The 24577-nt window shown below is 43.4% G+C and overlaps 1 protein-coding gene and 1 long non-coding RNA gene across 2 annotated transcripts in view; one reads left to right on the forward strand and one right to left on the reverse strand.

Moving 5' to 3' along the window:
- Positions 1-5000: 5000 nt before the first annotated feature.
- Positions 5001-6585, reverse strand: LOC122228721. The gene is made up of 2 exons (XR_006206719.1): positions 5487-6585; positions 5001-5341 (listed from the first exon to the last, which is right to left on the reverse strand). It is a non-coding gene; the product is annotated as an uncharacterized LOC122228721 (long non-coding RNA).
- A 3511-nt stretch (positions 6586-10096) lies between these two features.
- The window catches only part of SNX27 (sorting nexin 27), a 69867-nt gene continuing 55386 nt past the window's right edge, over positions 10097-24577 (forward strand). Inside the window, exon 1 of the mRNA XM_042953990.1 lies at positions 10097-10633. Within this exon, the coding sequence (XP_042809924.1) occupies positions 10323-10633 (311 nt within the window). The 5' untranslated portion in view covers positions 10097-10322. The remainder of the gene's footprint in view (positions 10634-24577) is intronic.

Genomic DNA, 24577 nt, shown 5'->3' on the forward strand with positions numbered 1-24577 from the left:
CGTGAGTTTGAGCCCCGCATCCAGCTCTGTGCTGACAGCTCAGAGCCTGGAGCCTGCTTCAGATTCTGTGTCTCCCTCTCTGCCCATAACCCACTCGCATTCTGTCTTTGTCTCTCTCAAAAATAAATGAACATTAGAAACAAATTATAATCCAGGCTTGGGTTTGTTTCCCCAACTAGACTGCAGGCTTTTAAAGGTCAGAGGTATCTCCAGTCCCCACAATGCCTGGTCCTACCACTGCCACATAGTACATGCTCACGAAGTCCTCACTGCTTTAGAAGAAACCCGTATTCGCCTCTGTGCTGAAGAGGGCCCTTTACTTTTGTTTTGTTTTGTTAAATTGTTTTCATCTTCTGTCTTAGTTGTTTCCAGGGAGTAAGGAGGAGGCACATCCTGAATACTAATACTCATGTCCTCATGGAATAGTCCCCGTGGAAAAGTCAAGTACCAACTATTAGCACTGCCACCAACAATGAATAATTTCATTCATTCATTTGTTCTTATGTTGGGTTAGTCAGAGGCGACTAGTGTAGCATGGAGCCTATACTCAGCATGGGCTTTGGGTCTTGCTTATAATCTTAGATCTGTCACTTATTGGCCATGCTGGCTTGGAAAAGTTATTTAACCTCTCCTAGCTTTAGTTTACTCATCCATAAAATCAAGATGATAACGTCTACCTAATAACATCTGCTGAGTGCTTACAGTGTGCACTGCCATTTAAATCCCACTTTACAGATGAGGAAATGGATACACGGAGAGTAGGGATGCATAGATAGGAAGTGTAGAACCAGGAGGTGGTCATAGGCGATCTGATCCCATGGCTCTTGTGCTTAGTGTGGTGCTTTATAACCTCACAGGTGTGGTGGTGGTCAGCACAAGGCCATATGGAAGGATCACGTGTAATGTGTCTAGTACACAGCAAGTACTGAATATGCTAATTATTGTTAGCAAATATTTTTGAGCATCTAATATGTCAAAAGTATAGAGTTAAGCTTTGGGGATGAACAGAGATACAGACTCTGCCCTCAAGTTGCTCCCAGTACGTTAGTCCCACCAGATATTTTGGGCCAAGAGGCAAACAGACAATCATAAACTAGCACTGCTAAAAGAAACCACAGAAGGCATAGCACTTCCTCACTTTACAAGTAAGGAAGTCGAGGCCCAAAGGTGGGGGTGAGGGGGTGAGTGACTCAAGGTGGAAGCTTGGACAAGAATCTAGATCTCCAGGGGGTGCCTGGGTGGCTCAGTCGGTTGGGACTCCGCTCAGGTCATGATCTTGTGGTCCGTGGGTTTGAGCCCCGCGTCGGGCTCTGTGCTGACAGCTCTGAACCTGGAGCCTGTTTCAGATTCTGGGTCTCCCTCTCTCTCTGCCTCTCCTCCACTCACTCTCACTCTCTCTCTCAAAAATAAACATTAAAAAAAACCCCAAGAATCTAGATCTCCTACACCAGAATGCTGTGTTCTAGGTATAAGAAAGTGCTCCAAAAAGGAAGAGATGGTCCTTATCCAAGGCCTGTGTGCACTTACAAAGCAGCTTTCCTTGGGGAGTAGCAGATGGGGAGGGGGTTGCTGACAGGTGGAGAGAAGCCCACCAGATTTCTCTGCACATCTGGCTCCCCAAGTCTGCAACAATTTGGTATCATTGTGTCTAAAACTTCCTCTTCCCTCCTTGTCTTCCAGTGAGGATGGAGGTCCCATTCCAAGCTACTTTTCTCACTAGGATGTGTCCTTGGCTAAATGATGGAATCTCTCTCATTTTGGGGGTCCTTCTCTTAAAAAAGCATAAAAAATGGTGGCTGGACTAGGGTCCCTTCCAGCTCTAAAATGACATGGGTCTGGGGCACTTGGATGGCTCAGTTGGTTGAGCATCTGACTCCAGCTCAGGTCATGGTCTCCCCGTTCATGGGTTCGAACCCCACGGCCACCTTTGCACTGACAGCCCAGAGCTTGCTTCAGAATCTCTGTCTCCTTCTCTCCCTGCCCCTCCCGCACTCAGCGTGGGCACACATGCTCTCTCAAAAATAAACATTAAAAAAATTTTTTTAAATGACCTGGGTCTTGTGGGGAATGCCTTCAGAGCATATTTACTCAGCTGGCTAACCTGAAAATTAGAGGATTTTTTGTTTGCCAAGTGGAGGTCCCGCCGCACCCTAGGTTGCAGCCACCAGAGGGCAGCAGCAGGGCCTTGAGCACCTGGGCAGGTGGCCACGTCGGCGGGGGGCTGGGGGGGGGGTGGTGGTGGCGGGCACAGGAAGAGAAGCAGGCTTTCTCCTCCAACCTCGCCTGGGGCCCTGAAGTTTTCCTGCTGTGAATGCCAAACTCACTTCTTTAGCAAAGGGCTGCCAGCCAGGTTGGGATGAGACGAGGCAGCGGCGTTGCAAATTAAGTCTAGCACCAAAAAGATAAAAGACCAAGCCTAAAAAAGAAATTGGATTCTAGGAAAGTAAATATTTTATGAAAAATTGAAAATGTATCGCTGTCCTCGTTTAAGTTGCGTACAGCTCACATCATCAGAGACAGAGCTTTGAGAAGAGCTGGGAGCATTTTACAGGCTGGTAGAAGTTTGGCAGGCTAAAAGGCGATTTTAAAAACTCATTTGTAAGGCTCGTGTGTTAGACCAGTAGTATTTCCTAGAGCTACTTGAGAAGTGTCCGTTTCTTTTGCTCATGTTTAGCAAGCCCTTACTCGGGAAAGAATTGGTTCTGGAAGTTTCTGAAAAGCCAACACTGTTTTGTTTTGTTTTGTTTTGAGAGGGGAAAATAGCCCAAATTACCATGTGTCTATTGCATGAAAAGCACCAGACTGGGTGCCTTAAGGTGTGGAAAGGAGAGGAAGCCCAGTGAGGGTGGTGAGGTGTGCTGGGCACTGGCACCAGCTCATCCCCTCCAGAGTTCCAATCAGCAATAATCACACTCCAGATCATCACAAAAGCCCATAGGGTCCAGATAACGTGTCCAAGGGCCTTTCAATTACATAATAGACCTTGATTCCTTGAGAAGCCAGTTCCCATTAGATTATAGTCTTGCAAAAGTTCTAGAATACCAAGAACCAAGACTTAAGGATATGAACTTTATATAGAAAGATAATCTTGCTTACCTACTGGCAATAGAGCTGGTGCTTCAATTTCTTGTTGCCCCCACCCTCAGGGCCATGGAGGAGTAACGGTAGGGATTGAGCTGTCCCTGAAGGGAGCTGTGGAGCACTTGCCTGGTTTCAGGAGCTAAATGAAGAGGACTGATGGCTAATGTTCAATGTTTGTGCTTTGGAGGGCACACAGCATTCACAGCTTGATGGAGGCCATTTGCCCAGAATTTATTTTAGTTATGGAAGATTACACATAGGGAGAAAATTGTCTGATCACGTCTCTGGGACATGAATTTAAGGGAATGGTGGGTGCTCTCTGTTGAAGATCTTCATACTTTATGTTTTTTGGAAAAGACTGAAGTGAGTAGGTTAAATATGAACAGAGACTCCGGGTTTCAAGTCTATGTAACAGAACTGCTCAGCTCCAGGGATTGGACATGGGGTTGGGGTTTGGTAGCTTCCAGTGGAAGATGTGGCCCTCCACGAATGGGTGTTGGGGTTGGATGCCCAGTTGCCGCTTCTCCGCACAGCTCCTCACAGCTTTGCCTCATTTGCAAACATCTGAGGGATTAGTAAATATTAGTAGATATGTGTTGTCAGTAAATAGACTTTGTGAGAGCTGCCAGCACCTGCTGGTGCTAAGTGCTCATGTGACTCACTGGCTCTGAGTCTTCCTCTCTGCCTCCTTGTCTCAAAGGCTCTTGGCGCAGATGTGGGGAGAGCCAGTTGTACTGAAAGAGGACTAGGAAGAAAGGTCCTGGTAACCTTCACCATGCTTGAAGAAGCCAAGAAGAAGCCTCATGAAGAGGCCATGTATGGGAGTCAGGCCAAAAGCTGAAGTCCCAGCAGACAGTTAGCCTCTGTTGCCAGGACTAAAACATTCCTAGATGACCTCTGCCCTCAAATCACCCTAGCTTTCAAGGCTTCTCAGGGGAAACCCTAGGCACCACGGGACTGAGACCAGTCATCTCTATGTGTTTTATCTGCATTCCTGACCTGCAGGGTCTGTGAGCGTAATAAAATGATGGTTTCGTGCCACTAAGTTTTGGGATGATTTGTTATGCAGCTACGGTTAACAGGGATACCCAGTGTCATTCTTAGTTACGTGAATCAATCGATTCTCTTTGTGGCTTAAGCTGGTTTGAACTGAGTTTCTGTCCCTTGCAACTAAAGGAATCTTGAAGAAACCCTCTAGTCTGTACATATGATCAACTATTGCAAATCAGTTACTCAATTTACCAAAAAAGTAATTTTTCATGTGGTCTTCATGGAAAAAGTACAGGAAAAATAGTGAGGAGGAGAGTCAGAATGAGGGAAAGGGTCTAAGAAAAAGGGCCTTCTTTTTGTTTTCTTCAACCCGTGAATTCATGGGTAATGACGTGCCTTAGTGCCTCATTTAACCCATTTAATATTTTTTCTGAGCAGTGAGTTCTGGCCTCAGAACTGCTGAGTGACTTTGACAAGTCATGGTACTTTGCTGGGTCTATTTCTTTTTTTGGAGGGTGGTAGTGGAGGGAGCTATTCCTTCATCCACAAAATGAGGGAATGGGGCTAGATGTGGTATTTATTAATATATCTAATGATAACTATCCAGTTATCAGTTTATGTGTTTCCCACACATTCCTCATTTTGCCCCACCACATCCCTACGCAGCACACGTTATCAGCCACTTTATGGTTCTTTCCTGGACTAAGATTCCATCAATACTTTCTCTTGTGCCTTTCACTCTCCTACCCTCTGAGAACACAAGTCACGTGTGACAGGTTCCTTGTTTTCAAGAAGCTTCTGTTCAGATTGGAAAAGTAAAGCTAGACTAGACATTAAATTATTATGGTCTGAACAGAGGGACACACGATAATGCAATAGGAGCAATGTTTGTTACCTGCCACGTAACAAATGACCACAAACTTGGCAGCTTAAAACAACACACATTTGTTATTTCATAGTTTTTGTGGGTGAGGAGTCTGGGTTCAACTTAGCCAAGTCCCCTGTGGCATCTCACAAGCCTGCAGTCAAGATGCTGGCGTGGCTCTGTTTCTTACTGGAGCCCAGGATCTTCTCCCAAGCTGATGCAGGCATTGGCAGAATTTCTTGCAGACACCGGACTGAGGGTCCTGTTTTCTTGCTGTCAGCTAGGGGCGAGTCTCAGCTCCCAGAGGCCCCTGCTGCTCCCTGCCATGGGTCTTCTCCATAAGCAAATCACAACATGGCAGCTTTCTTCCTCAGAGCCAGCAGGAGACTCTCTGATCCCAGTCTCCTAAGAAGTGTTATATAATGTAACTGTCATCATAGGAGTGACACACTTCACCTTTGCCATGTTCTATTGCCTAAAAGCAAGCCACAAGTCCTGCCCCCCCCCCCCCCCCCCCCGCAATGGGAGATTATACAAGTGTGTGACTCACTGGAAGGTGTGTGTGTGTGTGTATGTGTGTGAGATGTCACTGGAAGGTGTATTTGCCACAGGAATCTAAAAAAAAAGAGAAGTCAGAGTGAATTGGAATCCTCAGGGGAGGCTTTACAGAGGGATTTAAGCAAGAGCTTGAAGGAGTAGAATTTAGACCAGCAAAGAGGAAAAGAGGTGGGCCATCTAGGATCAAAGGACTATACACGGAAGCAAAGGTTTGAAGGTGGGGTTTTCACTTAAGTTAATACCAACAATAAACCTAAGGGAAACCTGCTGACTTTGTACATCATAAAGGGTAGGAGGAACTTTTTTTTTCTTTAACCAAAAGAAAGCTGGGTAGTGAAGAGAGTCCTGGCCATGGTGTCAGAAAATCTGGGTTCAGTACTGCTATAAACTAGCAGTTTATAGTGGGGCCTGCTGGTTAGCTGAGCCTGGTTTCCAGTAGGTACTTCTATTTACCTTGCTATTGTGAGGACCACGTAAGCTCTTGGGTTGGAAGTGCTCTGCAAACGGTCTGGGTCCCATTTCCAAAGGCAGCTTCTGTGAGTTCCAAGACCCCACTCTCTCCTAGCCCCCTAACCCCCGTCCCCCGCTCTGGGAATCCTCTTTCTCAGTCCGTCACCAGGTCTCTTTCCTCTTTAAGCCTCCTGACCGGCTAGAGGGTATACCATTCCAGGTTTCGGACTTGGCACCCCTCTCACTTTGTTACCCGCTCTGTTTTGGTGCATCATCCACCACCACCTACCACCTGGCGCCCATGCTCACCAATCCATGCTGGGGCCAGACCCCTTCCCCAGCGCGATTCACGTGTCCACCCAATTAGTCATCCATCCTGCCTGGATCTCCCCAAACCCCTCCAATCCACACCCGGAACTGAATTTCTTGTCCTCCCCACCAGCCTCTTCCTCTTCCATCGGTCTTGGGCAATCACACCGCCAAGTCAGGGCTCTTAGGCCATTCTTTCCTGCCCCGCCCTCACAGCGGGTCTCCGAGGGTAGCCAAGTGCCTTCCGCCCCGGGGGCCTCCTCCCACCACCCTTGCCCAAGACTCGATCTCGTCAATTCTCGCGGGAATCACGCCACCAACTTCTCAGTCGATACTACCTCATTTTGTTCACGCTTCCTGCAGGATGAACTTTCTGAAACACAAATGTAGTAATATGTCTGCTCTGCTTAAAAGTATTCAGAGGCCCCTTAAATACTTGGGAATGAAGTTCGAACTCTTGGACACGATGATCAATATCTGAATACCTCCCTTTATTCTGGCCCACCTGCCCCGTCCCCTCGGCCGCAGTCCTACCGAACTGCCGGCGGCTCTCACTCTGCACCCTGCTCTTTCAAATCTCTGTTTGAACGCACTGTTCCCCCGGTCAGAAGTGCCCTTCCATGCCATCCTTCTCTGCCTTACTAACCCTTCTTACCCATGAAGGCCCCGCTCTTATGGGCACTCTTGCCGGCTGTGCAGGTCTCTGTATCACAGCTCTCATTACTCCAGAGACCCAAGGCCAGTGTTGTAATTTCTTCTTTAGCTGTCTCTCTTGCTAGATAGTGAGTTCTTGAGAGGAGTAATGGTGTCTTCGTTTCTTATTTTGATGCTCTGATCACCTTTTCTTCCAATCTCATCCTTTCTACATATTTTATGTATTTATTTTTTGAATAGGCAACACATTCATCTAAAAATTCCGAAGCTACAAAAAACTATATAATGAAAAGTCTCCCTCCAACCCCTGTCCCCACCCCAGCTGCCCAGTCCCCCTCCCCAGAGGCAATCAATATTAGCAGTTTCTGGTGAATACTTCCAGAGATACAAATACTTCCACAGATGAAAACATACCTATGGTGCCCCTTTTATACCAAAATGGTGTCATGTTCTACAGACTGTGCTGTACCTTGTTTCCACTTATGTACTGTATCCACCAGATCATTTCAGTACCTAAGGAGCTTCCTTATTCTTTATTTACAGTTTTCAATTTTCCATTGTGATTGTATCCTAAGTTAACACATAAACATTAGGTTATTTCCAGTCTTTTGCAAATACAGATAATACTGCAATGACTATCTTCACAAAAATGTCACTTCACACATGTAGAAGTTGGACCTTAGAATGAATTCCTAGAAGTGGACTTGCCAGATCAAAGCGTGTGTGCATTTGTGAGTTGCACCATGTCATATTGCCCTTCATGGAGTTTAGATACCATCTTACTTATCTTTGTATCCCTAGTCACTATTAGAGAGTCTAGAACTCTCTAATCACAACGTGGCAGCTTTGTAATGCTGTGTTGCTGTAATAGTTGTGTAACTATTGACACTCTTTTTCATTAACTTGGTTATAAAATAAGGTCATACTAACTTTTATGTTCTTTAAAAAAATTTTTTTAACGTTTATTTTTTCAGACAGAGAGAGACAGATCATGAACGGAGGAGGGTCAGAGAGAGAGGGAGACACAGAATCTGAAACAGGCTCCAGGCTCTGAGCTGTCAGCACAGAGCTCCACGCGGGGCTCGAACTCACAGGCCACAAGATCATGACCTGAGCCAAAGTCGGATGCTCAACCGACTGAGCCACCCAGGCGCCCCTAACTTTTATGTTCTAATAACTGAATCCTTATCCCACAGTTTTGCAATGTCTTAATTATTCCACTATTCCCCTCCCCCACATCCTGAGCAACTACTGGAAACCTGTACACAGTCCACAAATTCTTTCAGGGGGTTGCCTGTTGCTTTTTTTTTTTTTTTAATCTTTTTTAATGTTTACTTATTTTTGAGAGAGAGAGAGAGGGAGAGGAAGAGGAAGGGGCAGAGAGAGAGGGAGACACAGGAGGCTCCAGGCTCTGAACTGTCAGCACAGAGCCTGATGTGGGGCTCAAACCCACCAACCAGGAGATCATGACTCCAGCCAAAGTTGGACACTTAACCAACTGAGCCACCCAGGTGCCCACCTGTTGCTTTTATGAGTCATCAGATCTCTCTCTGCAAGTTAACTTTTACTGTTTTTTTTTTTTTTAACTATGCATTCCTGTTGCTTCTCTTGGATTGTCTTTTTTTTTAAGTTTATTCATTTATTTTTGAGAGAGAGAGACAACGAGTGGGAGAAGGGTGGGGAGGGGGGAGAAAGAGAATCTCAAGCAGGTTCCACATGTCAGCATGGAGCCTGACGTGGGGCTTGATCCCACCAACCACGAGATCATGACCTGAGCTGAAATCAAGAGTCAACACCCAACTGACTGAGCCACCCAGGTGCCCCTCTCCTGGATTGTTCATTAGCTTTGTGGCCTCTCTCTGCCTGTTTATTCATCTATAAATAGGGCACATTACAGGGTTGTGAAGATTAAATGAGATTATAGATGTAAAGCGCTTAGAAGTGTTTGACACACCGTAATGTTGAGAGACAGGCCTTCAGGAGTCTGTCATGCTTCTACCCATCTTCCTGGGTATGCCAAAAATTCAAGACTCTGACTGCTCTTTACCAGGGTCATTCCCCAGGGTTGTGTTTATAATGAACAACTTTAAGGAATGAAGTAATGTCTCCCTCCAGCACAAAGAACAGGTTTGCTCACTGCTTCCCTATAAAATGGCAGGTTCCCCAAGCTCAGTGTTTCTCAGCTGTGGTGTAAATCCACCAAATAAATGCACAGCATTCATCTGAGCCATTGGTGTCATTCCCATAGACTTGGGGGGAAGAGGAATTGACACAAACGTGCTGAAGCTCATGTTACTTCCTGTGTCATAACAGTCCCGTTGTCTCCCACCCAGGGATTCTGGGACTTTTGTCAGCATCCACGAAACAGTAACAGACTAACTCATTAGCCCATCAGTACCATAAAATCAAATACGGGTCTTGAGTACTAATTGCTTAAGTAAGCTATTTTCATTATTTTTGCTCTTACTGTTTTTACTTCCCTTTGCCTGGCATTCTGCACACTGAGTTTGCGTTTGGGTAGTTTGCCAAAAAACATCAACTGCTGCCATTGGCAAAGAATCCTACTGTGCTGTTGGAAGAAACAAAATAAATTTGAAATTAAAGTAACTTCAAAATCATTGCCCAACTTAAATTATTACTTGGCCCCTCTGATATCCAGTTCTAAATCGCTGAGACGTGTTTCCTCCACATATGCTTTTTGTACAGTTGGGGCATAGTTTTTATGTAGTTGCAATACATGAAAAAAAAGTTGCGAAAAACTGGGCCTTAGTTCCTGTTACCTAATAGCTGGGTGACTTTGGGCTCTCTACGGTTCAGCTTCCTAATAAGTGAAACAGACAAATGAATTCATGATCCAGTCAGCTCACAAGTTTGTTGGGGCCATGGAATAAACTAACGTACGGGAACACAAAAGGTACTGAACAAATGAGCTATTATCATTTAAGACTGTAACTTAAGTCTGTTGAATCACAAACGTCAATTTATCCTAATATTGCTTTAGAGACTACGAACGGAGTTACGAAAGGAAAGAAGAAAAAAACTCGTTCCACGTGATGAGCTCAATCAGTATGCCAGACTCGGCGCTCGGTTAGCTGTTCAAACTACAACTCCCGGCAGGCTTTGTTCCCCAACTGCGTCACATAACCTCCGCTCCGGCCGGGCCCGGCGCCCTCCCCCGCCCCCACCGTCCAGAAACTACAACTCCCAGGAGGCTCCACGGGTCCCAACCGTCCGTTTTCCCTCCGCCCCCGGCCTCCTCTTTACCTCCCCCGGCAGCTCTGTGGCCGACTCGGGTTCCGCGGGCGGCGGAGCGGGCGCGCGCTCCGGGGGTCGCGCGGCTGCCGAGAAGGGCGAGCGCGCGCGGGGAGGGAGTGGAGGCGTAGGGGGGCGGGGGTACGGCTCGCTCGCTCGCAAGATGGCGGACGAGGACGGGGAAGGGATTCACCCCTCAGCCCCTCACAGGAACGGAGGTGGCGGCGGCGGTGGGGGCTCTGGGCTCCACTGCGCGGGGAACGGCGGCGGGGGAGGCGGCGGCCCGCGGGTCGTGCGCATCGTCAAGTCCGAGTCCGGCTACGGCTTCAACGTGCGGGGCCAAGTGAGCGAGGGCGGGCAACTGCGGAGCATCAACGGGGAGCTGTACGCGCCGCTGCAGCATGTGAGCGCCGTGCTGCCCGGGGGGGCGGCCGACCGGGCCGGGGTGCGCAAGGGGGACCGCATCCTGGAGGTGTGAGTATCTGGGCTGCCCGCCGCCCCACCCCGCCCCGCCCCGTCTCCTCCGCCAGTCCCTGCATCTCCCTCTACTCCTGTCGCCCTCAGGCCGCACCCCCCCCCTCCCCCAGCCCCTGAACCGGCCTTCGCGACCCGGTCCCCCTCAGACCCCGCACCTCCGTGGGAGTTGACCCTTTCATCTCCCCGCACCCTGGGTTTCCGCGACCCCCACCTCCCTCCCTGTAACTAGCTTACGTCCCTGCGCCCCCGCCGCTTTACCCCTGCCCCCATTCTTTCGCCTTCTTTTCTGCTCTTCCCCCCTGAGCATGCTGCTTTCTGCCGCTCGCTGACAGTGTCTCCTTTTCTGACCCGGCCCCTGTCGTGTCCTCCCCAAGTTTTCCAGCATCATAGTTTCTTGTTCTCCACTACTGCTGGCCGCCCCTGTGGACCTCCCCTCTGTCCCCTAGACCAAGTAGGCGGGACCTCTGGTCGGCTCCCACTTTTCCCCTGGGAACAGCACCCTTCCGCTGCACTCCTTTTTCTTTCCTTAGATACCCTCTCTCTCCCTTTGGTTACGCACCCCCTGCATTTTTCTACCCTGCCGTGTGTCCCTTTCCTCCCCTCCCTCTTGGATGCACGCTCCCAAGAGTGTACCTCCTTTTCTGACCCTGGCTCGCATGCCCTTGTTTTGGTTGTGGTTGTGGGGGCGGGTGTCTTGGACACGGTCGTTTCTTTTCCGTATTACACCAGGATTTTGAATCTAGAGTCTCCCATCACTACATCCCTCGGAGAGCGTCCCTGTTCTGGCTCCCCATCTTCACTCCTGCTCGCTCCATGCTCCTACTAAAAGTCAGTTTACGGTGAAGCTCTCCTTCCTTCTCACTTCCCCCAAACTATGCCCCTCTCTGGCATGTCTTTCCATCCTCTCTCCTGCTCTATCCTCTTGTGATCCCGCGCTTGACTTTATCCTGTTCTTTCCCTCCTCCAGGCTGCTTTCCCTTCTCTTTTTAGGCCCCTTCTGCTGCTGCAACCCATCCTCTTCCCTGCTGCAGCCCCTCCCCCCTCACACTCCATCCTCGCTTCCCCACCGCATCCCTATAAAGCTCCAGCCGGATGCCGCCTTTCTTGCAGTTTCCGCGCAGACCCGCTCCACCCTTTTATCCAGGTGTTGTGGCTTTGTACTTTGTACTTTGTATTAAAATTCGTTTGGTGATTGCGGGTGGACTGGTGGGGGGTTTACTCCCTCATTATCAACATTCTCCTCAGCAGTCCTCAGTCCTGGATCTCTCGCCTTTTTACTGAACCTTGTTTGATTTTCAGACTTTTGCCCTCTCCCTCAGGGCTTGGGTTTGCCCTCATGAAGTCTTTCTCATTTTTTATAAGTGTTTTTTAGTTTTAGTTTCCACAACCTCCAGCCTCTCCTTTAGTAAAATGGTAGGTTTGCTTGGTCAGGGTTTCAAAGAGGTTAGTATCTTGAAGATCTGGACCGAAGAGGAATCCACCCCTTATCCACCCCACCTTATGCCCCTTGCCCTTATCCTGGACATTCTTACTCTACAGTATCCACTCATTCTGTTTCCTCTTCTGAAGAAAGAGCGGCTCACTAGAGTAAGTGTTTGGAGCTATTAAACCTTCCGTTTATGCTCTCTTTTTTCATCAGTGCCTGGCATGCTCTTTTCTTATTCTCTGGCAATACGTTCTTAATCCTCGGGCATCTGCGCCTTCAGATAAAGAATGCAGTAGTGACCTTTTGCTTTATACCTGGGCATCTAATTCTTTTCTTTCTAGATGACTCAAAATCTGTGGCTGATGTTTCCTTCTGGTAGAAGCTCTTGGAATTGTCATTTTCCTTTCCCTTTGGAAGTTAACTTTGGATCCAGCTGTTTGTTTATTTTTAAATTTAAAATTGAAGTCTTTATTTAAAATTGTAAATTTCTGATAAAGCTCTAAATCATTTACTCTTTATAAGAGCTAAAGGAACTAAACGAAAATAACTGAGGAAGACTACAGCTAACGTGATCAACCATTTCAAACATATATGTGTATATATATGTGAACATAGTAGCTTTTTGCCTTTATTATGATTCTGCAGCAGAGTCTAGATCTAAATTAGGTACTGGGAGACCTCAGATCTGCTAGGACAAGTAGAAGGACTTGCCTCAGGCCCATGTTCCAGTCCAGGCCCATCCCTCCTTCTAGGGAGAAAACATTGAATTTTCGCACATTCTGGTGGTGACTGGAGAACTTTGTCTTTTTTTTTTTCAACTTTTTTTTTTTTTTTTTTTTTTTTTATTTATTTTTGGGACAGAGAGAGACAGAGCATGAATGGGGGAGGGGCAGAGAGAGAGGGAGACACAGAATCGGAAACAGGCTCCAGGCTCCGAGCCATCAGCCCAGAGCCTGATGCGGGGCTCGAACTCACGGACCGCGCGAGATCGTGACCTGGCTGAAGTCGGACGCTTAACCGACTGCGCCACCCAGGCGCCCCGAGAACTTTGTCTTAAAAGAGACAAGAAAGTGGGCAGGGCAAAATAATCCTCTTTGCTTAGAGAACCTTTCTTTGGAAGGCGGTGGTGATCAGACGTCTTACTGGCAGTGGTTTCTCACCTTCCAACTATTTTGATTTCCAAATTCTGTGAAGCTTCTCTGCTACTGGAGTGGAAATGGTGATAGTTGCAACAGAGAGTCAAGCAAGTTAGCAAGTTCTCTGAGACCTCAGTTCTAGAGTCTCTTCCCTTCTCCAAAGTCTCCATTATCTCCTTAGGTTTTCAAGTGAGAGGAAGAAATCAGAGGTCAAACAGACATGATTCTTGAGGGATATATGTGCCTGCTACTTGTTTTGCTTTTGGTTAGGTTGATGCTAATTTTCATAAAGCATTCTTTAGACAGCACTCCTTAGAGCTTTTCTCTTGTCTCCCATCCAAGTTCCTTAAGTTAACTTCTCTGTTGTCCCAGGAAAGTTTTCATGTTGATGAAGTGCCAAGTGGGGTCAGGATTAGGCACAGGTAGATTATTATTGTGTAGACATAGTTTGTAAGAAGTCATAGGTGCATGTCTGGACCTTGATAATTGCTGTTTGAGATTTGTCCCTATTTTAGATGTTTTCCTTCTGTACAGATTATTCCAGTTTTCATATGTTGCAGTTGTTTGGATAACTGATAGAGGTGTGAGGTGTGAAAAAAGACTGCAACTTTGAGATTTAAGGGATGAAAGGCTTGGACAAAAGGAAGAACATCAATTTCTTTGGTACTAGAGTATGAACAAGCCCTCTGGGCTCTAAATTTTATTGCAGATGGTAAGATTTCTACTAGCAATGTTAGTCTCCACTTGTAATTTTTCCCAGTGTAGCATATATTGAATGTCTTCCCTTTGATCTCTGTATACCTGGAGGGATACTTTGAATAAATAGAACCAAAATAAATATATCTTCGCACTAATTATATAGTATGTGAAGTAACATTTGATTTCAGGTTAATTTTCTTAAGGTTAAAGTAGGAGTCTAAGGACTCCTGACTGATTTCTTGGAGGTGACCTTAGGAGAGTTTAAACATACAGTGGATATGGTTGTGGTACCATCATATTTTTGAGGAATTATATTTGTCTTTTGGCTAGTTTGGTATTTGGGTAGTGTGCTCTTTTATAAGATAAAGATTGGTTTGTATGCATTCAAAATCATGATTATATTCATGCCGGGTAGAGTATATGCCTTCCCTCTTGATAGCTACAAGATAATATTCCCATCACCTTCCCCTTGTTAAAGTTAAACCATAAGAAAAATTGAAGCTATAGCGGGGCCTGGGTGGCTAGGTTGGTTGAGCATCCAACTCCTGATCCTAGGGTCCTGGGTGGGATCAAGCCCTGAATAGGGCTCCACATTGGGCGTGGAGCTTGCGTAAAATTCTCTCTCTCTCCTGCTCCCTCTACCCCTCCCCTTCTCTCTCTCTCTCTCAAAAAAAAAAAAAAAAAGAAAGAAAATTGAAGTTATATGTATCTATATAAATTTGTTTATTTGGAGTTAATTTTAATAATTTAGGGATATCTCATGGGCATTCTTTTTCCTTTTTTTTTTTTTTTTGGTGGGTGGGGCTTCATTTTATGTGAAAGTTTGGATTAAAAAGAGGTTGGTGCCACAAGAAGTATTTTTATGAGTTAAGTGTGAGTCATTTAATGTTGACTGCTAAGTACCTTCCCAGGATCTGCTTTCTCATTTGTAGCTGACTTCTATTTGGCCCAGAGTTTCCAGATAGATTTTGGAAATAGTGTTTGAAATCATGGTTGTTAATCAAAAGAAAATTTTGTGGTAGTGATTCTTGAGCTTTAGTGAGCATAGGAATCACTAGGTGTGCTTGTCAAAAGTGTAGTAGATTCTTGGGCTCACCCTTTAAGGGTTTTGTATGATTCAGTAGGTCTTGCATGGGGCCTAGAAGTGTTTATTTTTTACTCCCTTTGCCAGGCAGGTGTGGGTAATACAACCCACATACCCAGCCCAGACCTGGATGACACTACAGGTTCTAGGCCTTGAATTCTCGTTTCATTTTATTTTCGTGATTATACTGAGAGTTATGAACAAAGACTGTACTAATGGTGATTTGTTAGGCTCCTGAATTCCAGCCCATAGAAAATCAGTTAAGTAAGATAGTGGACTATTACATCTGCTCATCTAGACTTCATTGAATCTTTCTAAATGTTGTAGTAAAGATGGGTGATGAAGAGGTAAAACAAGTTAATAAAATCATTATATCACTTTGCACTTCATGTAGTGTGTTTGCATAGTGTGTTTACATTTCATCTTAACAATAGCCTTGTGAGATAGGGAAAATACAAATTCCTTGAAGTTGGGGACTGTGTTCATCTATGTTGTTTCCCTAGCCAACATAATGGCACGTAGAGGCTATTATTCAATAAATACTTGCTGAATGAATGTATGAGCATTATCTGTCCCTTTTTTATGAGAGGAAACTGGGTGTTGCACTAATGGGTGTTAACCAGAATTAAATCCAGGTTTTTGAATTTTAAATCTGGTATATTTTCCATTTCTTTGTTTTCTCAGCTATTTTTTTAACTTTTTTTTTTTTTAAGTTTATGTTGAGGGCAAGCGTGAGTGGGGGAGGGTCAGAGAGAGAGAGAGAGAGGGAGAGAGACAATCCCAAGCAGGCTCTGTGCTCAGTGTGGAACCCAGCTTAGGGCTTGATCTCACAACTGTGAGATCATGACCTGAGCTGAAATTATAAGAGTTTTGGCTGCTTAAAAGACTGAGCCACCAAGGTGTCCCTGTTTTCTGAGCTATTTTTGACTCTTAGTAGTCAACTATTCTTGACTAAATAGTCACTTAAAATTCAGTCACATCCTTATAAACTTGGATATTAGCTTGAGCTTTGGTTCTATTATTACAAAATATAACTGTCTTATATCTTTATTTACCGTCTCTCTGGTTGTAAAATTGAATGGGTGACGGGGGAACAAAGTGGTTATTCTTTGCCCTTGTTTGTTGCTATCTTTATTGGTTATCAGTGAGGAGAGCCTGACATAATCGTAATTGCAGTCCCAGGACACGCTTTTAATTCCCTAGGTAGTTGAGGTAGCAAACAAATAAAACTAAATTTGAAAATACCATTATCTTCCCCTTAGAAATCACTTCCACAACATTGCCGTTACCAGGAACAGACCTGTTGTTTAGTAACATGAAGATGTGTCTAGGTCATATAAATGATTGTGAAGAAGGGTTCAGTCAGCCCCCACTGACTAGTTTGTTCCAGGTGAGGGTTTGTTACCATGCTCTCAAGGATAATTATTTTTTAAGATAAGTTCTGTTGGGAGTGATTCTTAGGATAAGCAAGAGGCTCACTTGACAAGCAGACACTTACAATTTTTGATCACTGCATGGTGCTTTGGGAGCATGATCTGTGGTGAATTTATTCGGTAGATGGTGGCATTTCTGACACTGGATATTGTGGTGGTTTAGGTTAGAGGCATTTAGAATCGTTCTCTTTGACTGCTGTGTAGATGATTTCTGTGCTGCTCTGGCAATCCTGTAAAAAAAAAAAAAAACCTATGTATGGGTGGTATGACTCCAGCTCCACGTGTGGAAAAAAATATATAGGCAGTTTAAGTTTGTTCATTTATCTTGAGAGAAAGGGGGTGGGACGAGGGGTAGAGAGATGGGGAGAGAATCCCTAGCAGCCTATGCATGAACCCACGGACCGTGAGATCATGACCAGAGCCAAAAGCAAGATTTGGACGCTTAATCCACAGTTTTAAAATATTTCTTAAAAACGTGCAATTCTCTTGGGGTGGCCTGGGTGGCTCAGTCAGTTAAGCATCTGACTTTGGCTCAGGTCATGATCTCACGGTTCGTGGATTCTGGCCCCGTGTTGGGCTCTGTGCTGAAGCTGAGTCTGGAACCTGCTTCAGATTCTCTATCTCCTCCTCTCTCTGCTCCTCCCCCTCTCATGTTCTGTCTCTCTCTCTCTCTCTCTCTCTCTCTCTCTTTCAAAAATGAACATTTTATATATATATTTAAAAACTTTCAACTCTCTGTAAGAAATACATTTTATATTAGAACCCAATATAAATACAAAAAAAAAAAAAATCCATGTGAAACAAGTTTCACTAAACTGTATTTACTGGTATCATGCCTCCTGACAGTTTTTAGTCTGTTCAGTATTTTGGAATTTTTTGTTTTTTGAATGCTGATGGTGAATGAATAGTCATGAATTTCATGACTATTAGGTTATGGTCCATTGTTTGAAAAACAGTAATTTGGGCATCACTTTTCTGATGTTGGCCCACTGATACCACCTCATGTTCAGTCTGGTTCCATAATTAAGCACAAACTATGTGTAAATTACCGTTAGGCTTGTACGAGTCACAGAGTCCCCGCATTCCCTGTAGCAGAGAAGGTACATATAAACAATTTACCGTGTGTAAATCAAAATGAATTAATGGAGATAAAGGAAAAATGCAATGGTAGTTTAAAGGGAAAAGTGAATATGCTTGAAATGATTGGTGGGTAGATAGGTCATAGAAGGCATTTAAATGGCGATTGAAGGACAAGTATAATTTCAGTAGGCAGAAAAGGGGGAAGGATTTCATAGGCTGAGGAAACTGTGTGACCAAAGGGAGGAAGGTATGAAAAGTTCTTAGGATAACAAGGAATCTAAAGTTGCTGTTTATCTGTAGACAGTTGTGCTTCAAGTTAGATCAAAAAGGGCTTTGGGGTACCTGGATGGCTCAGTCGGTTGAGCGTCTCACTCTTGATTTCCACTCGGGTCATGGTCTTGTGGTTCATGAGTTGGAGCCCCAAGTCAGGTGGGGAGCCTGCTTGGGATTCTCTGTCTCCCTCTCTCTCTGCCCCCCTCCCCTGCGTGTGTGTTTTTTCTCCTTCTCTAATAAACATTTAAAAAGGGCTCTGAGGGGTGGCTCAGTGGGTGGTTAAGCAGTTAAGCGGCTGACTTCATCATAGGTCAGGATCTTGCATCAGGCTCTGTGCTGACACCTCAGAGCCTGGAGCCTACTTGGGATTCTGTGTCTCCCTCTCTCTCTGCCCCTCCCCCTCTGTCTCTCTCCATCTCAAAAATGAATAGATGTTAAGAAAAAATTTAAAAATAAAAAGGGCTTTGAATGCAATGCTACCAAATTTGGATTCTGTTCTGTTTTTGAGATCAGAATATAATATGTGTGTTAATATTTAGGACTCCCTGTGAATTTACTTTTTATTTAATTATTTACCTGAAGAGGGTGACTAACTTTTCCAAGGCCAAAGAGGAAAATCACTATTAGAATTCGAAGAATTTCAGAGCATCTAGTCTCTTGGGCTGTCTTGTACTATATAAAGAAGGGAACAAAGAACAACTAAGCTCTTAACACCCAGAGCTGGGAACAGCTGATGAGGAGCTGGTTGCCTTTATTTTGTGTATGTTTTACCTCACAATCTAGCTTCTTGAATATCCACTTCTCTTTCAAGTGTTAAGTGAGTATACATACTGTTGTGTTTATAGTTGATAAGTGATCGTTATATGCTGGAGGTCCAGTGTGCTCTGCCCTGCTTATGGTGTTTGAAGATACCTCCTTTAATTTAAATCTTTTGTTTCTGTATATAGCATATTGTTGGGAGTTGAGGAGACTGAAGACAGACAGGTAACTTAACATAATACAAAGGTTTATACCTGTTGTCTGCCTTCAGAATGAAAATTCATACAAAGACTTTTTTTTTTTTTTTTTTTTTTTTAAGCAGGTGGGGAAGGGGTAGAGAGAGAGGAAGAGAGAAAGAATCCCAAGCAGACTCCTCACTGTCTGTGGAGGAACCTGACACGGGGCTCAAACTCGCAAACGAGGGAGATAATAACCTGAGCCGACGTTAAGAGTCAGACGTTTAACCTACTGAGCCATGTAGGTGCCCCTACAGAGACACTTAAAAAGTGTCTTTTTGCTTTCAGTAATGCGAGGGGTACTTCAGGATTAAATTGTGTGGTATTGTATTAGCCATATGCTAGGTGGTATGTGTGTAGTCTCTCGTTTATTATTCAGTGCTCCCTGCTAACCAAGTAAGGGTTGAGATAGTTGAGAAAATACACCTGTCTACAAGGTATTAAAGTTGCAGAGTAAGGAACTGTATTTGAGTATTCTTATGTGTACTTCCTTCCACGAACTTCCGTTGTTATGAAAGCATCTTTTAAATGATTTATTTTTGCTCAAGCCATCAGACCTCAGAGCAAAGCTAGACTGACAGATCTATGTATTCTGTGGACTTGAAACACAAGTAATTAGTTTACTTCTCTTTGGAAAACTACAGAGTGTCTGCAGAGAGTCAGCTGCTTGTGGATATTCTCCCAGCTGTGCTCAAGCAACTGATTACTCCTAGACAACCATTCAGGACAAACCAGGAAGTTATCTCCCTGCTGCACGGCCAGGACCGCAGTACTTTTATATTTTTAGGTCTGTCTAGTTTAGTTTGTTCATTTAGCATGTTTTAAAAATTGGGAGATTGAAGCGCCTGGGGGGCTCAGTCGGTTAAGGGTCCAACTTCGGCTCAGGTCATGATCTCATGGTTCATGAGTTTGAGCCCAGTCTTGGGCTCTGTGCTAACAGCTCAGAGCCTGGAGCCTGCTTCAGATTCTGTGTCTCCCTCTCTCTCTGCCCCTCCCCCACTCATGCTCTGTCTCTCAAAAATAAATACATGTTAAAAAAAATTTTTTTTAAATGGGAGATTGATTAAATTAATTTTTGGTGATCTTGGAAAATGTGAAAGTTTTGGAAACTTCTACTTCTTTTGCTGATCAGTTTAATCATCTATAAAGTTTGTAACTTATAAAGTGTGTAGTTTGTTTACTGAATGCACCATGGGTTACTGGAATATTTTGGTAGGGTTAAAAACTACTTTTTGGATCTGTTTTCTAAAGATGTAACCTGCATCTGTCTTTACTTGGAAACAGCAATGACTTTTGTTCTATAGCTGGTATTTTGAATCTAAGTAAGTGTGACACTTTTACGAGTTATGTGCTGTTGATTACTTTAGATTTCCCTGCCATACCCAATTGTCCTTTATGTTGCTGATTAGAAAAGGTTTTACTGTACCTTTCTTCTTGTTCAATGTGTTGAAATAGACCACAGTTTACAGAAGCTGTAGTCTGTGTTCCTCAGCTTCCAAAAGACATTGCCCACAATTAATTTGAATTAAAGAGTGTTATTTGACTGCTAAAGGGCTATATCCCTTCAAAAGTATATCTTTTAATAACTAAATGTTGTTGTTGTTACTAATTTTTAAAGGCTGTCATAGGTGAAGGTATTTTGAGCCTTTTTTTCCCCAGTAGTGATAGATTTACACTTTTGTTTGTGCACTCATGTATAGTACCTCTTGAGAGTAATTGAATATTTAGGAGATAAATATTGGGATTCAGGGTGCAGGCTGTTACCCTAGAACAGATCACAGGAGGAGTCATGTGGAGTCATGCTTTAAAACACATTATGTAGTAATCCAGAAATAGTCGTGAAATAGAACTTAAAAAAATTAAGATTCCATCTTTGGTAATTTATGTCACTTGCAAACTAAGGTTGTTGATAAAGCTGGTGGATTTTATTCTTTAATTAACTTTCATTGTGATCAGTATACCAAATTAAAAACATCTGGGTGTGGCATTTAACTTTGCCATGTAGGCAGTGGTTCAAAATATAGCAGATCTCAAACTCTTGAGTTGGTGTTGGAAATGATTTAGGACTAATTATGTTTGTTTTCTGGTGTATAACTGAGGGAGAAGTTCTCAGCAATAGTGTACTGAGGAGGCTGTCAGGCTAGAGAAACTAGTAGCTTTCTTACCCCTAACATTCATCATCCCACAGCATAAAGAAGTAACCCATTTTCACATCCAGCCTTACATTTCAAGAGAACCATGAGTTGCTACTTGTTGATCATATGTTTAAAGACAAAAATTGAAAAACAAAATCCTATCAAAATAAGTCAATGTTGTATATAGTTTTAGTATCAGAACTTCCTTTAATACCTTATTGGTAATTCATATCTGTCATGTGAAGGAACCTATTGTGCTTAAATTTTTTCATACCAAGTGTGGTGCATTTAGTTTTCATGAGATGAAACAGTGTAATTACAATAGATTATTCCCAGAATTCACATGAAATATAGACTTGCTTTTTAAATGTCAGCATGTTTATTTCTTACTCCTTCTAACCTCATTTGCTATCCTTGGAGTCAGTGTTTATATTTTAAAAAATTAATAAAAACAATTTACTTTTATTTTCAACATATTTGAATAAAAGAAAACATAGCCCCACTTTGAAATTGCTTACATAATTGAATGCCATATTTTACTCTTAAGCATTATTTTTATTACCTCCTATAATAGAAAACAAAATGATCACTAATACTAAAACTTGAAAAATGTAGAGCTTGCATAATGGTTTTAGTACTTCCCCCTGAACACTGAAACCAATGTAAAAGTTAAAAATAAGGAGTGCATGGAGGAAAACCATTATTGAATGTTTTTTGTGCTAGCCTTAATGATGTTTTTTCATTCATTCAGGGAAAAAATTTAATGAGCGCTTCCTACCTGATGAACACGGGATTAGACATGGATAGAAAGCTAAATAACATGTAGTCTTTGCCTTTAGGAAATTTATGGTATGGTGGGGAATGGGAAGATTAACAGTTTGTTGTTGGAGTAAACCATGGGAGGGCCAAGGAAATAAAGATGGTACCTGCCTGGACTGGGGTTGGCAGGGGAGGAAGGATAGAAGCCTCAGGTCATTTCTTAAGCCCAGTTGACCTGAAGTCTCAACCTTCCTCTCCTCTTCTAGTCTACCAATGGGATGAACAATTATCCTTAAATCCCCCTAGGTACTTTTCTGCCCTTAGTTATCTAAATTAGTAAATGCAAGTGCCCAGGAAACTTGTGCATTTTAGCAGAAGTCTCCCAGACAAAATGTACTAAAACTATAAGGATTATGTAATTTATCACCCAAACCAAGGCACTTGAAAATGAAAGAGGACTTAATTATTCCAGGACAACAGATATAAACTAGGTGTGTCTTAGCAACCTAGAACACAGGTCTATAGCCTAAATGATTTAAATATAGGAGGTTGGGTTTTTTGTTTTTTTTTTTTAATGTTTTATTTAATTTTGAGACAGAGAGAAACAGAGCATGAATGGGGGGAGGGTCAGAGAGAGAGAGGGAGACGCAAAATCCGAAGCAGGCTCCAGGTTCTGAGCTGTCAGCACAGAACCCGACGCGGGGCTTGAACTCACAGACCACGAGATCATGACCTGAGCCGAAGTTGGACGCTCAACCGACTGAGCTACCCAGGCGCCCCTGGGGTTTTTTTTTTTTTTATGTTATTTATTTTTAAGAGAGAGAGGATGGAGGAGGAGTGGAGAAAAGGAGACAAAGGATCTGAAGCGGGCTCTGCACTGACAGTGGAGAGCCCCACATGGGGCTCGAACTCAAAAACCGTGAGATCATGACCTGAGCTGAAGTTGGACGCTTGACCGACTGAGCCACCCACCCAGGCACCCCTGGAAGGCTGTTTTATTTTTATTTTTATTTATTTTTATTTAAAAAATTTTTTTAAATATATGAAATTTATTGTCAAATTGGTTTCCATACAACACCCAGTGCTCATCCCAAAAGATGCCCTCTTCAATACCCATCACCCACCCTCCCCTCCCTCCTACCCCCCATCAGCCCTCAGTTTATTCTCAGTTTTTAAGTGCTTTGGCTCTCTCCCACTCTAACCTCTCTTTTTTTTTCCTCTGGAAGCCTGTTTTAAAATAAGACTGGGGTTCTGTTAAGGAGGGAAATGAACAAGTTTGTTTGTATTCTTGGGGACTAGTGGTTACATAGGCCTTACATGTAATTATTGAATAACAATGAGCTTTTTTCGAATAGCTTGATTGTAATTTTATACTTTACTTTAAAAATACTTTAAAAATATCTTAAAGCCTTTTTATACTTTTTTCAAAAATAAATCTACTTGCATAGATAATATTTGTATACTGAATTGCCTTGAATTAGAAAGTTTGAGGAATCTGTTACTTCTTCCCAAGTAATAAGCCCTTATTACTTCTGGCAGGAGGTATTAAGGTTGAAATACATGTGAGCCTTATTTGTACTTTTCCTGCCTCGGACAGTATTCTCTGTGAATAGAACACCCAGCTAAGGGTGAAGAGTCCAGTTGATGATAAGCAGCTTATTTGACAAGGTACTTATTATTTTTTCTCTCTTTGGGAAGATCAGACGTGATTGACATACTTCTCTGTTTCTCAACTTTGTCAGAGCCATATTTTATTGTTATTAATATTCTCTTTTGCCCAGTGTTAAAATTCCTGGATATTAGTGCTTGAAAATGTTGGTATAAATATTGAATTCTGCTTTTGATACTTAATACACCAAGGAATTTGTGAGCTAGGGCTTTGCATAGAATGCTGGAAATCATTTAATTTGGTTTACATGTAGTTGACATTTTTTGTTTTTTCCCCTCATTAACCAAAGATAAGCTTAGAACAAGAGAGACAGAGAGAGAATCCCAAGCAGGCTCCCTGCTGCCAGTATGGAGCCCAACAAGGGTCTCGATCCCATGAACCATGAGATCATGACCTGAGCCGAAATCAGTAGTCGGATACTCAAATGACTGAGCCACCCAGGCTCCCCATGGTGAGGTTTTTTGTTTGTTTGTTTTTTGCTTTTTTTGTTTTTGGCTATAGTTTGAGGCCAGACATTTTACTTTTAATATTTTCTTTTCCTAGTAACAAATAATTTGTCAGAATTATTATATTACATGATAATGCTCTTAAAAATCAAGAAGAGGGGCACCTGGGTGGCTCAGTCGGTTAAGCGGCTGACTTCGGCTCAGGTCATGATCTCGCGGTCCGTGAGTTCGAGCCCCGCGTCCGGCTCTGTGCAGACAGCTCAGAGCCTGGAGCCTGTTTCGGATTCTGTGTCTCCCTCTCTCTGACCCTCCCCGTTCATGCTCTGTCTCTCTCTGTCTCAAAAATAAATAAACGTTAGAAAAAAAATTTTTTTTAAAAAATCAAGAAGAAAAAGCAAATTGATTGTAATTTTGAGACCTTGATGTAGTTTTCTGCTCAGTTATATTCAGTGATTGTTCAGGCTGGAAAATGGTTACATTAAATCCTAACTGAGGAGAGGAAAGATAGTTTTTGTTTTTGTTTTTCTAATTGATGAACAGGGAAAGAAATAGGGACTCTTGAAATTATTTTGTGAATCTAGCTTCCTAAGTGGAAATAAAATACTGTTTAACTCTTTTAAGCTGTGGCATTTTTTTTCTAGCTTTTTAAAATCATTATTTTTTTAAGTAATCTTTATGCCCAATGTGGGGCCCAGACTTACAACCCCAAGATGAGGAGTTGCATGCATACTGACTGACCCAACCAGGCACCCCTAAGGTGTAGCATTTTTTTGATTTGAAGATTTCATATCTTGGTTTGATTTTCA

Source organism: Panthera leo, chromosome C1 (assembly GCF_018350215.1).
Source record: "Panthera leo isolate Ple1 chromosome C1, P.leo_Ple1_pat1.1, whole genome shotgun sequence".
Classification (NCBI taxonomy): Eukaryota; Metazoa; Chordata; class Mammalia; order Carnivora; family Felidae; genus Panthera; species Panthera leo.